This window comes from Lutra lutra, chromosome 1 (assembly GCF_902655055.1).
Source record: "Lutra lutra chromosome 1, mLutLut1.2, whole genome shotgun sequence".
Classification (NCBI taxonomy): domain Eukaryota; kingdom Metazoa; phylum Chordata; class Mammalia; order Carnivora; family Mustelidae; genus Lutra; species Lutra lutra.
In genome coordinates, this window is record NC_062278.1 from 156,144,632 (window position 1) to 156,158,635 (window position 14,004).

At 37.2% G+C, this 14,004-nt stretch overlaps 1 protein-coding gene across 8 annotated transcripts in view; it reads right to left on the reverse strand.

The window, feature by feature from the left end:
* The window catches only part of GOLGA4 (golgin A4), a 128,312-nt gene that overhangs the window by 40,520 nt on the left and 73,788 nt on the right, over nucleotides 1-14,004 (reverse strand). For all 8 annotated transcript variants that reach the window (XM_047740740.1, XM_047740732.1, XM_047740766.1 and 5 more), the window contains 6 exons: nucleotides 13,161-13,339; nucleotides 10,218-10,346; nucleotides 7,457-7,612; nucleotides 1,842-6,073; nucleotides 543-664; nucleotides 43-173 (listed from right to left, as the gene is read on the reverse strand). In XM_047740740.1, the coding sequence (XP_047596696.1) occupies nucleotides 43-173; nucleotides 543-664; nucleotides 1,842-6,073; nucleotides 7,457-7,612; nucleotides 10,218-10,346; nucleotides 13,161-13,339 (4,949 nt within the window). The remainder of the gene's footprint in view (nucleotides 1-42; nucleotides 174-542; nucleotides 665-1,841; nucleotides 6,074-7,456; nucleotides 7,613-10,217; nucleotides 10,347-13,160; nucleotides 13,340-14,004) is intronic.

A 14,004-nucleotide genomic window follows, 5' to 3' on the forward strand; every position in this document is an offset into this window, starting at 1 on the left:
CAGCACAGCTAACTTTCAAAAAAGGGAAATAAAATAAGGTACATCAAGGATTTCTTCATATCTTTTGGCTGTTCTTTGTAAATCATCTTCCTTCTCTGCAATTTTTTTATATAACTGATTTGTCTCTTCCTGATGGCTTTCCAAAAGTTCAGCTTCCACTTCCTGGGCTTTATCTAATACATAAAAAAAGGACACATACAAGAACATACATTAGGCAACCATTAGTATCTGTATCACAATTTCAGTTCCAAATTAAATTTGATAAAAATCAATTGGTCATATGTACCCTCTCACAGAGCAGAAATGTCTTTATAAGGCAATTAATTAGCTAATGTTTCAGGTTCTTTCACTCGCTCCTCCTCTCCTAAAGGCAAGCTACCACCAGGCAAGCACAGGTTCCTATTAGAAAAATTTCTTAGACAGGAATCATTTTTTTCTCCAGTTTAATTACTTTAAGCACTTAGCACTGCGTGAAAACAGTAAGTTTAAAGTATAAATAGTCTCTGCTGAATCTGACTTGTTCTTTACTGAATTTGACTCACCAATGGTTTCTTTTATGGTCATTTCCAGCTCCTGTTCCTTTTGTGCCAGCTGTGTATGGAACTCCCTCATCAGCTGTTTTAATGTAGAATTGTGCTTCAACTCAAGATCTTCCTGCTCCTGTCTGTGTAACGAAAATATAAAGAGCTAACTGTTGTCAAACACAAAACAAGACGCACAGTTACCTAGTCTTCACAACAGTGCATGTAAGATCTCACTGGTTTAAAAACATGTTTAAGGGTGTAAACGTGTGTATGTGTGCATCCAGGCACAGAAAACTTCTGGGAAGATACAGAAACTAGGATTTTCTCTATATACTCATCCTGGGGACTTGAGAATTCTTCTTTTCCACTTAAAATTTTCATCATACACATCTATCTTATATAACAATAACACTAACACTAAAAATAGTACAATGAAAAGAAAGTAATTACTGGGATACATACATAATAAGCATAATCATATATGCAAGAAAGTTTCCCCCCCTCTAAATGGACGTGAAAGAACACTGCCTCTTGCCTTAAATTGTTTTATAGATATTTTTAAATTTCTTATATTTCTTCTAAGCATTTAACTTAATTTATGTTTCATAGTTTGGGCAGGCGAAATTTCAGTGTATCAGGCACAATAAAAGGGACTTAACTATAAGGTCTTAAAAATATTCATGCTGGGGGCACCTGGGTGGCTCAGTGGGTTAAAGCCTCCGCCTTCAGCTCAGGTCATGGTTTCAGGGTCCTAGGATCGAGCCCCGCATCGGGCTCTCTGCTCAGCGGGGAGCCTGCTTTCCCCTCTCTCTCTGCCTGCCTCTCTGCCTACTTGTGATCTCTGTCTGTCAAATAAATAAATAAAATCTTTAAAAAAAAAAAAATTCATGCTGGGGCGCCTGGGTGGCTTAATTGGTTAAGCATCAGACTCTTTATTTTGTTTTTAAAGATATTATTTATTTATTTGAGAGAGAGAGAGTAAGAGAGCACACATGTGCAGGGTGAGGGACAGGCAGACTCTGCACCGAGCACATAGCCCAATGTGGAGCTCGACCCTGAGATCATGACCTGAGCCAAAATGAAGAGTCAAAGGCTTAACTGACTGAGCCACCCAGGTACCCCAAAGGTCCAACTCTTGATTTCGGCTCAGGTTACAATCTCAGGGTCGTGAGATTGAGCCCCGCACTGGGCTCCCATGGATCCTGCTTAAAATTCTCTTTCCTTCTCTTCTCCCCCACCTTCCTGCCAACCACCGCTCTTACTCTCTCTCTCTCTCAAATAAATAAATACAATAAATATTCATGCTGAAAAACTTACTTGATTTTTTCTTCCATTTCTTGTTCATATTCTTTCTTCATGATATCCAATTCTTGCTGATGCTCCTTCCGCAGCATTCGAAGATCTTTCTGCAACTTAACAATCTCCTTGCCCAGCTTCTGCTTCTCTTGCTCTGCCCCTGCTAATTTAAATTCCAGGTCATTGTGCTCTGCCTCCATGTTACCAGGCAATCTGGGTTGGACCACATGTGATTTGGACTTTTCTTCACCACTTTCTTCCAAAGCTTCTGTGGGTTTATTTTTTCCATCCTTCTGTTGTTGTAAAGCCTGTAATTTTTCAAATTTTGAGGTCAACTCTTCCATTTCAACTCTATGCCCTTCCCTCTCTCTTACTAAGCAGGAATCCAGCTCTTTTATCTTTTGCTCCAAGATCTGACAGGCTAGTTCCTTCTCCTGGAGTGCTTTCTGGACATCATCAACCACATTTTCCAAGTTTTGCTTTGCCCCTATGTTATTTTTACCTCCCTCTTCTTCCACATGCTGGGATGCTATCAAGGAATATTTCTTGCTTTTTTCTTCAAGCTCTTCCTGAAGATGATTTATCGTAACTTGATCCTCATGCTGCTTTGCTTCTGCGTGTTCTATCTTTATTAAGAGCTCCTGGTATCTGCACTGCATTTCAGAATGAGAAGATACCGTCTCTTCTTTTTCCTGCTCTAGCCTCTGCAACAGCTTTTCTTTTTCCATTAGACTTCTCTGTAAAGCACTGATTTTGTCATCGTATGCCTTCTGCACACAGCCCTCGGGATCCACGTTTTGCTCAGCACAGGATGCCACATGTTCTGCCGATCTGGGTATAACTGATGCTTCTGACTGTGGTGGGCCTTTAAGTTTTTCTTCCAAGACCTGAATTTCTCTCTCCTTCTCCTGCAATTTTGTGTTTAGTTCACCCAGATGGCCTTCTGTGTCTTTTTTATATTGCTGTTCCTTCTCTTCCATTTGAGATAGCAACTGCTTCTTGATGGCAGCAATTTTTTGTTCAGCTTTTTTCTTCAGTTCTGCTAATTTTGCAGCACTTTCTAACTCAAGCCTATCTTCCAGTGCCTTCAACTCCTCTTCTTTGCCCTTCATACCTGAATTTGCATGTTCCAATTCTTTCTTCTTGGCCTCAAGTTCAGATTTCATGGAAGACACTTGCTTTTCAAGCCTTGAGACTTTTTCTTCAGCTTCTTTAACCCTGTTGTCCTTTTCTTCTCCTAACTCCTGAATGTGCTGAAGTTTCTGAAGCATTTCTTTCTGTTCAGTGTCCTTTTGTTGATTATAATTGTTAAGAGTTTCATTTAAGGATTCAATTTCAGTTGTTTTCTGAGTAAGATGCTCCTCTAATTCCACAATTCTTGTCATTTGAGTTTTTAACTCTGTCTCTAAATTACACTCCTTTTTCTCCAGCTTGCTCTTCTTATCTTCCATTTCACCCTTTAAACATACCAACCTCTCATTCTGCTGATCAAGGTCCTCCTTCAATCCATGTATCTGCTCATCCTTTTCGTTGGCCTCCTTTGCTTTTAACTCAAGCTGCATCTGCAAGTCTTTAATAGTACTTTGATACTGTACGAATTTTGACTGTGCTTTCTTCTTCCATTCTGAGAATTTGTTGGACAAGTGCTCTACCTGTTCAAGAGCAGAGATCTTCTCTTTACTCAGAGTTTCAACTTTCAAAGATAAATCTTGCACCTGACCCAGTAATTCACATTGTTGTTCATCATATCGCTTACTTAGTGATGAAATGGCTGCTTCTTTCTCAGTTAGGCTGATGCTGTTCTGAAGCTGAGTGTTTAAATCAGTTAGTTGTTTACTAAGACTGCTGATCTCAGATTTCTTTTCTTTAAGCTCTTCTTTCATCAGGGTGACAGCATTGATGTTCTCTGATAACTCTTTCTTCAACTGTGTGATACAAGACTCCTTTTCAGAGGCAGCCTGTTGCTGGTTGCCGCCTTCCTTCTGTAAGGCTTCTTTCTCCATTACAAGCCCTTCAATATCAGTCTTCATGCTCTTAATTTGATTTTCTTTTTCTTCTAATTGATGGGTAGCCTGTTGAAAAGAACTATTTAGTGTATTCTGCTCTTCTCTTAGCTGTCTAAGCTGTGCTTCTAATTCAGAAGCTTTGCAAGTTTTAATTACTAGTGCCTCCTTAACTTTTGTTGTGTGGTGCTGACAGTGGGAAATTCTAGAGAGTATGGCATTAATTTTACTACTACTAATGTTGATTAGCTCATTTGTTTTAGCTTGCAACAAGGCTTCAGTTTTCTTAGAGTAAATATCCAGCTGAACTGCTAGTTCCTCAGACAGTTTTCTGAATTCCAAGCTTTTGTCTTCTAGGTTTTTCTCATTTCTTTCATGGGAAGACTTCAAACTCTGGACTTCCTCATCTGTGATTTTCAATTTGTCAGTCAACTCAGAAACCTTCAGCTTATCTTTTTCTGCCAGCATCTCCAGTTCAATTATATGCTCTTGAAGAGAACTATTTTCCTTCAGAGAATGATTCAAATCAACCTCCAGCTTTTCCAGTTGTGCTTTCAGTTTAGTTTCATTTTGTGAGAGAGAGTTCATATGAGCAGACTTCTCTTGTATCTGTTCCCGTAATTCCCTTAGTACTGTGTCCTGCTTAATGCCTTCTTCTTTCAGCCATGTTAGTTCCTTGTTCATCTCTTCTTTTTCACACCCACTTTGGAGTAACTTTTGCTTCAGTTCTGCTACCTCTTGCTCTTTTTCCTGTAATTGGAGTTCATGTTTTTCCTGAAGTTCTTCAGCTTGCTGATTAAGTTTCTTTTCCCAGACCGAAACAACATCACTGAGTTCTCGTCTATGTACCTCAGTGAGACTTTCTATTTGCTCCTTTTGGTTTGTTTCCAGTCTTGACACTGCATCATTGATCCCAGCAGAGTTAGCTTGTGCCATTTCCACAATTTTGGCATTGAACTGTTTTTCTTTCTCACTAAGCTCTAGAACCGTATTTTCAAGCTCTTTTTTAAGTTTGGCTTCCTGATCCACTAGTTTTTTCTTTAATGTTTCTTGCATCTCCTTTGCTTTCTGCTTAATTTTTTCCATCTTTTTTTCTTGATTTTTTAATTTGGTTTCATATTCCTCATGTAAAACACTAAAACTGTCTTCCTTGGCTGATAATTTCTGTTTGAGTGTTTCAATTTCTTTGCTCTGTCCTTCTCTCATTTGTAAAATTACATTTTCCTTTTCTATCAAACTCTGCTTTGTCTGTGCCTGTTCTGTATTAGTATCTCTAAGTTGGGACTCATAGTGTTGGGTTAAAGCCTGCAGTTTTTCCTCCATTTCACTTTTCTGGTTTTCCAGTTGCTGCCTTAAGTCCTGCACCTGGATTTTGTGAGTGTCTAACTCAGCACAAACATCTTTCTTTTGTGTTTCAACTTCAGCTACCTGTTTAGTAAGAAGAATTCTCTCCGTTTCTAAGTCCAACAATTTCTGCTGCAATTGAGCCAAGTGCTCCTTGGATGCTCTGGCCTGCTCATGTGTAGTACTCTGCTGTGACTGAAAAAGAGCCAGCTTAGCAGATGCCTGCCGGAGTTCTTCTTCAGACCTTTTAACATCTGCCTCTAAGTTTTCCACACGAGCCTGATGCTCTTTCAAATGCTTGTCCTTTTCCTTCAGAAGAAGCCCAAGTTGATTAATTTCATCTTTCAATGCCTTCTCAGTTCTCCGGATAGATATCTCTTGTTCTTTAATGATACTCTCGACTTGCTGCTGGTGATGGCTTTTCTGTTCATCTAGCTTGGCCTCTAGCTCCTGCTTTACTTTATCTGCTTGATCCTTTAGTACAGAAAGTTCCTCTTCTAGCCTCTCCCGGGTTTTTAATACTTCTGACAGTTCAGAAGACAATGATTCCAGTTCTGTTTGCTTCACATCAAGCTTTTCTAAAGTCTTTTCATTCATCTCTTCTATGTGGGCCTGGAAAAGACTCTCTTTATCTTTCAACAATGTTTCTTTTTCTTGTTCATGCTTTTCTCTAAGTTTTTCCATTTCAGTCTGATGCTGTTGCTTTAAGACGTGGAGTTTTTCAGTCCAAAGTGCATCCTGCTGATGCTGCAAGCTTTCCAATTCTGCCTTGTGTTTTTCAACCATGATTGTAATTTCTTTATTGTGCTTATTTTTTTCAGCTTCCAAATGAACAGCTAAATCTTCTGATTGATTTTTGCTTTCTTGCAAGCTTTTTTCCAAAGAACTTTCCAATTCAAGAATTCTCTGTTAATAAAAACAGATGTATTTTTATTAAAGTACAGACTTGCTTATTAGCAAAGATATACATGACATAACGTCTATACCTGTTTAAGGAGTAAAACTTAGAAAAATTACTCTATATATCATGCCAAACACTAGAAAGCACAAAGAATCTGTGCTCAATTCCTAAAGGAATCATGTAACAAATAAAAGATTCTATTTTAACACAACTTAAAATTTCAGATTCTTTCTACCTACTTGGGTAACTATTTCAATCACGCATATTTTCAAGAATATTCTGAATGGATAGTCAAAAAGAAAGAAATCATAAAGTAGATAATAATAAATATTGGTAGGAAGATGGGTTCTTTTCCTGCGTGTTTTTTAAGGCCTATTAACAGTATCCTATTACCTTCATAATTTGATTTTAGAAGATAAATAATTATCTGGTTTTTCCACTGCAAAAATTATTATTTAGACGATTTTTTGCAAAAAGAAGCTACTTATACAAATTTTACCAAAGATTACTGTTCACTCATGAAAATGTCAATCTTGACTCTAAAGGCAAAAGAACTAAGTAAGGCAGAGCCACATAACATCAGAACTGAAAAGGTCCTAAGGAATTACCAAATTCAATTTCTCCATATGTCAGGTGAAGAAATTAAGGTACAATTAATTTACAAAGCTAGCAAGTGGAAAAATCTAGGCCTCCGGAGTATCCTATCCATTCCCCTTCATCATGCCACCTTACATAAATGTTAGATATGGGAAACTAAAGTACAGTTTAGAACTATGGGAAAGAAGTGTGGTTCGTTCACCATATAAACCAAAGCAAAAGTCTAAATAACATCAGTTTATTCAACACAGGTCATACATTTCATATATTGTGGAGGGAAAGGCCAGACAGACTTAAAAATGCGCCCACTGAGACATACATATACATTTTTTCATATATATATAAATTTGTTCACCATTGTTTTAATATGGGAAAACTTTACATTAAAAGCAGGGCATTGAGGTGCCTACATTATAATAGAAACAGAGAATGACTTATATCCAGGACATGGCATGAGATGAAGCCAGGTCAAGTGTTGCCTACAAAGCAAGGTCACTTCCTAAAGATCAAGGGCAAGCAACCAAAGGGGTGGAGAGCTTGAGTGCAGAGTCAGAGTGGGTGGATGACAGAAACCCAGCCAGCTAAAGGCACAGTTGGCCACACCATGTAGCAAACACTAAAACCATTCACAGGAAAAGCTCTTATTATCTGAAAATGAAGTGCATGTATGTGAATCTAAATCCACTAAAACAAAACCTTCTTGACAACTTTACACTGACTGAAGAGATAACACTAGTTTCTATATACAAATAATTCCACAATCCTGGAACCCGAATATTATTTAAACTTACGGTTCTGTAAGTTTCTGCTTCTTGCTGAAGGTTCCGAAGTTTATTTTCACTCTCCATGAGGATTGCTTTCTTCTGCAACTCTAACTCTTCCAAGGCCAAAGATTCTTGCTGTTCTTTTTCTTGGGTGATCTTCATATATTCTGATTGACTTTTTTCCTGTGCCAAAAACAATACCACCTTAGACCCACATAAATCTTCAGCATTCCCAAAGCACTTCCACAGGAATGCTGTCTTTCATTTGGTCTGCACACCAGCCCTGTGAGGTAGGCAGTATCATTACCTCTCTCTTCCCATGCCCTAGTCTGCAGAAACAAAGCACTGTGACTATTCCAGTGTGGTCCAGCCGATATTTACCACAATTACTACTGAAAACAAAAACTTTGTTCCAGTAACCACACTACATCTGCTATTGTTTCCACTACTTAAAACATTTTGCAAAACATGGCTTAATGTGAAAGGTCCCCAAATTGTCACTACTTCTTCTCTGCACTCCAGAGTTTGATTATTTCAACTCTAGGCCAAGAAACTAGATTGTAAGTTTATATAATTTGTAAGAAAAACCTCATTAAAAGGAACCCTACATAGAAAACCGTATCAAAATCAGAAGATTACATGTGAATATATGGATTAGATCAAGGAAATATCTATAAAAGCCTACATAACTCTTCTCAGATGACCTGGACACTTTTATCACCCCCTCAATCCCGAAAAGCTTCTTCTTTGATTGCCCTTATCATATATCAACATCTGTATTGAAACTGTTTACTGCTTTGAAAAGAGAAGCTCTAGGGAGCACTTTTAACATTTAGTGGCTTTGGATTCCAATTAAGAATACTTAGCCATACCTATTGCATACAGTTCATGCTGCCAGCAGCAATATTTTCAGTTCACTACACTCTGGTGAAGTATATTGCTTTAAGGAAAGGCGTTGTGCCATATTATAAACAGAATGATAAGGGAATATTAGTTTCTAATCAATTTTAAAACATCATTTTAAACATACTATACTGTCTAATGTAAACTACATTTTAAATACATCTCTCTATGCCCATAAAAACAAAAGAGAACATTTTAATAGTCTGCTCAACTTTCACTATCAATACAAAGCTAACCTCTTAGAGGAACTAGATAGAAAGGGGAGTAGAAAGCGGCAAGTGCACATGCATGTGAGTGCTTCACGTCTATCTGTATCCTGCTTCTTTCCACTCAGAATACATCTGAGTTTATTAGTGCGGGAACACAGTTTTAACAAGGCCACTGTTCAAGCTGCAGTGTCCCCAAAGGCCAATTACTCCAGTATGAAAACACACAGAGGTTTATGACAGGAATTTTTTAGAGTAATTCCCGGCTTCATTTATGTCCTGCTTTGTTCTTTATTTTTATGCTCCTATACTATCCTATTAAAGTCTTAAGCATTCTTATAAACTACTTTAAATCCTTTTCTGGACTGAAGTGCCTGGCTGGTTCAGTCAGTAAAGCATGTGACTCTTGATCTTAGGGTCCCAGGAGTTCAAGCCCATGTTGGGGATAGAGTACACTTAAAAAATAATAATAATAAATAAGGGCACCTGGGTAGCTCACTCAGTTAAGCATCCAATTCAATTTCAGCTCAAGTCATGATCTCTGGGTCATGAGACTGAGCCCCGCATTAAGCTCCACACTCAGGACAGAGTCTGCTTGAGATCCTCTCCCTCTCCCTCTGCCCCTCCCCCAGCTCGTGCTCATTCTCTCTTAAACAAGTAAGATCTTTAAAAAATAAAAAAGAAGGGGTGCCTAGGTGACTCAGTGGGTTAAGCCTCTGCCTTCGGCTCAGGTCATGATCCCAAGGTCCTGGGATCAAGACCCACATCGGGCTCTCTGCTCAGCAAGGAGGCTGCTTCCCCCTCTCTCTGCCTGCCTCTCTGCCTACTTGTAATCTCTGTCAAATAAATAAATAAATAATCTTTAAAAAAAAGAAAAAAGAAAGAAGAAGATTAAAATTATAAATACTATTTCTCATCCTTTTGTACTTAAAATTTTTTAATTATATTATGGATAATAATTTCATATAAAAACAATCAAACTACATTTTTTGGCATTAACACTTCTTTATTTTGGCATTAATACTTCTTATGGTTACCTATATAAAAGGCTGTTCACGATTTGAAAAAAAAAATTTTTTTGGTTTTAAGCTTTCAAATGACACTATTCCCCAAAATCTTATCTTTGCTTTTCTAGGTATTATTTTGCTTAGTCCAGTCAGTAATTTTTTAATTTTATTTTATTTTTAAAAATATCATATGTATTGAAAATTACTACTGAAATTATTCCACTTAAAATGAAAACTACTTGGTCATTTTCATTTTTTCTTCTTTAAAATGCATTTCAGACTTTCTTTTTCAGACTTGAAACTCTGTTATATTCAGTCTGGTGAGTTTGTGGACATTTTTCCTGAGTTATGCAGTCACTGGTTCATGGCTTCAGCAAGCCTATCTTCCCCTTTACTTCTCCATAATCACAGCCTATTGCCAAGGTGAGAGGGATGACATACAAACAAATAAACTGGTTAATGAAAGCTTGTAGTTAATAAAATTTTCACATAATACCAGTTAGCCAGTTAAGCTCTGACAGCCCTCTTTCCTGCCTATATCCTATCCTCTCTGCACATTCAAAGGTCAAGGCTGCCAGTAGTCTGACCTCACGCTGAAAGGTAAGAGTGAGGAGATAACAACTTTATAAAGCTGCAAATTTTACCTGTAGCAAAAACAAAATAGGTACTTACAAGAGCTATCTTCATCTGCTCCTGAAACTGCCTTTCTTGGGTCTGAAACTTCTTGGTCAGTTCCTGCTCTTTGCTGGCCAGCTCCTCTTCATGAAGCTTCTGTAGTTTAGCAATTTGTTCTGAGGATTTCTGAAAGTCAACCAAATAGTTAAAGTGAAACATGTAGGATAAAATATGTAACTCTACAATTAAATAATACTTTATTACAATTCAATCATCAAGTCAATAGTGTAAGAGATAAAAATCAAAACATATTTCCCACATAAATCAAAAGTCACCAAAGTCTCAATAATTAAAAGAAAAGCCAATCAAGTATTGCTCATTTATTCTTTTTAAATTTTTATCTTTTTGAGAGAAAGTACACACATGCATGAACACGGTGGGAGGGGGCAGAGGGCAAGGGAGAGAATCTTAAGCAGGCTCCGTGCCTGACATGGGGCTTGATCTCATATGAGATCATGACCTGAGCCAAAATCAAGAGTTGGGCACTTAACCGACTGAGTCACCCAGGTGCCCCAAGTATTTCTCATTTAAGATAAGGATGGTTGTTGTTGCAGTAGTTAAGTTCTACTAGGCTGGAGCATTTCCACATCTTGCAGGTATGTTCCCCATCTATCATGACTGGGAAGTATAGGAGGAGGAACGAGGATACTCTCAAGGACGGCACTCCACTATGGTCAAGCTGCCCTGGCTATACCAACCTAATGACGCCTATGCTTCCATGCATATACTATTTATTAAAAAGTATTGGCCTTGTTCTTTCTTGGACAGGAAGACTTAATCTTATAAAAATGTCCAACCTCCCTAAATAAATCTAAAAATTTAATATAATTGAATAAAATTACCAACAGAATGGGGGGAGGGGCTCACCAGATAAAATAAACATCCAAGAACAGCCAGCACTCTTCTGAAAAATAAGAGTAATATGGGGAAGCTAGCAAATAATAGAACATATTATAAAACTGAGTAATTGTAACAGTGTAATACTGGCATGTGGTCAGGAGAAGCAATGGAACAGCACAGAGAATTCAAGAAAGAGACCCATATGTAGCACAATAATTTAGTATGAAATAAAGATAGGGTGTCCTACCAGAAGGGAAAACATAGATTATTAAATAAATGATTTGAAGACTATTTGGTAGTTATCTGGAAAAAAAATTAAAGTTGGATCCGTACCTCACTCCTAACACCAAATAAATTCCAGTTGGATCAAAGATTTAATAATAAAAAATGAAAGCATGGGGCGCGTAGGTGGCTCAGTGGGTTAAAGCCTCTGCCTTTGGCTCAGGTCATTATCCCAGGGTCCTGGGATTGAGCCCCGCATCGGGCTCTCTGTTCAGCGGGGAGACTGCTTCCTCCTCTCTCTTGCCTGCCTCTCTGCCTACTTGTGATCTCTGTCTGTCAAATAAATAAAATCTTTAAAAAAAAAAAAATGAAAGCACATAAGTGCCATAAGAAAGCAGAATTTTAAAATTATCTCAGTGAGAGTGCATTTTTAAGTCAGAACAAAAAGTCAGATAGCAATAAAGAAAAATTTCTCTGCATGCCCTCCCCTAAAATAAACCAATCCCAAAGCTAAAACAAATCATAAACAAAGTCAATTTTGAAAAGATGGGTGCCTGGGTGGCTCAATTGGTTAAGTGTTTGAGTGTCTTGGTCCAAGTATCTTGGTTTCAGTTCAGGTCATGATCTCAGGGTCATGAGATCATGTTCGGCTGGGTGGGCATGAAGCCTGCTTAAGATTCTCTCTCTCCCTCGCCTTCTGCCCCTCCCCACTCCTGAATATGCTCTCACTTTCTCTCTAAAAAAAAAAAAAGAGAGAGAGAGAGAGATAGAGACAGACAGAGGATTATTTGGACAAACACACTGTATGTCCAAAGAACTAATTCCTACTATAAGTGTAAAACACCTACAAATCAGTAAGACCAACAGTCCAATAGGAAACCAACCAACTCAAAGAGAAAAACTGCCAGTTCTTTTAAAATATATAACCTATGTTTATCATATTGACAAAAAGATAAGCACATTAAAACTACAATGTCAGGGTGCCTGGGTGGCTCGGTCCATTAAGTGTCCGTCTCTTGATTTCAGCTCAGGTCATGATCTCAGGGTCATGGGATTGAGTCCCGCATCAGGCTCCACAATCAGCAAAGAGTCTGCTTATCCCTTCCTGCTGTTCCTCCCCTGCTCGCTCATTTACTCTCTTGCTCTCTAATAAATAAAATCTTAAAAACAAAACAAAACAAAACAAAACTACAATATCATTTTTTCAAGCTGATAAGCCTGAAAAGATTTTAAAAAGCTAGGTAACACCATCCTTGTCAGTAACAGATTGCCTGTGAGAGTATAAACTGTCTTCAATAAGTGTGAAGCAACTACACAATAATTAAAAATATACATAATATTTGCCTAATATTCCACTTCTAGGAATCTATCCTAAAAAGACATACAGATAAACAAATATGATGAGATATTCACCATTTGCAATAGCAAAAAATTAAAACCTAAATATCCATCAGCAGATTTATTAAATTATGAAATATTCATACAGCAAAATCCTGAGTGGTCTTTAAAACAGATGTGGCATTTAAAAAAAAATGCAGCATCATTACCCATTGTCAATGATAAGGAAAATATTTAGCAGAAAAGCAAAACACAGAGCAATATATATAACATGCCATCTTTTGTGTTAAAAAATTTAAAGAAGAAGATTAGAAAATATAAAAGAGAAATTATATGCAGAGACTATCTCTGGTAAGTATATCCAAAAAGATAAAAACTCTTTTCCTATCAAAGTGAATTTCTTCCTATATCCTGAATTCATGAAATGGTTAAGGCCTGAAACATATATTAACTCTTCTTTACAATCAAAAATTATAGGAAAAGCATATGACTTATGTTTCATAATTGCTGTAGCCTGTCACAATCTAGAATTATTCTTACTTTCGTCACATCAACAACCTCCTGTTTCACCCGACTTAATTCCTGTTGAAGACTGCTGCGTTCCTCCTCCCTTGTTTTTTCAATAGCTTTTATTTGTTCATCCATCTCTGCCTTCATTTTTCTCCGTGATTCTTCTGTTTTTTGGGCTGTACTCAAGGCTTTTTCAAGTTCCTCAAAAGCTATAATGAAAACAGCAGAAAACAAGTATCTCAAGAAATACTATCATTAAGCTAAAGTGTTTCACATTCAATTTATGGGAACTAAGAGCAGCAGTAGCAAGACAGGTTAAAATAGTCATTTTGTTTTAAGCCAAGAGACATTTCTGAGCCATTCAACAAAGCCACAAGAAGTGTCCAGTTACTGAAACCAATTTGTCATTGAGTTCTGGATTCAGATCTTAAGACTGCTTACATGAACTGTTCAGGAGTTTGGAAAAAAATTAAATTATTAGGCTCCCCTCTCTCTCTACCCAAAAGTCACAAATTCAAAGAAATGAAGACTTGTTTCTACTTATGTATGATATAATTTCAACTGCTTTTTTGTTTGCTATGGAGTTCTTACCTATTATCAATAATTAGGTAATTATTATGTACTTACTAGGACTTTTTTAATAATAGAAAAAGTATTCTTTGACTAATACTATTTTTAAAAACCTCTTAGCCAATAAAAGAGCAGAATTTTTTTGTTTTTGTTTTACCACTTACTAGTTGAATCACATATTTAAACAATGTATTCTGAAATGAAACTTACAGTCTCAAACCAGGGTTGTTAACTAAAAAGAAATCTTTACCTGATTCAACAGTATATAGAGAGGCAAAACCAGCAGGGCATTCTTGTGTGAGAT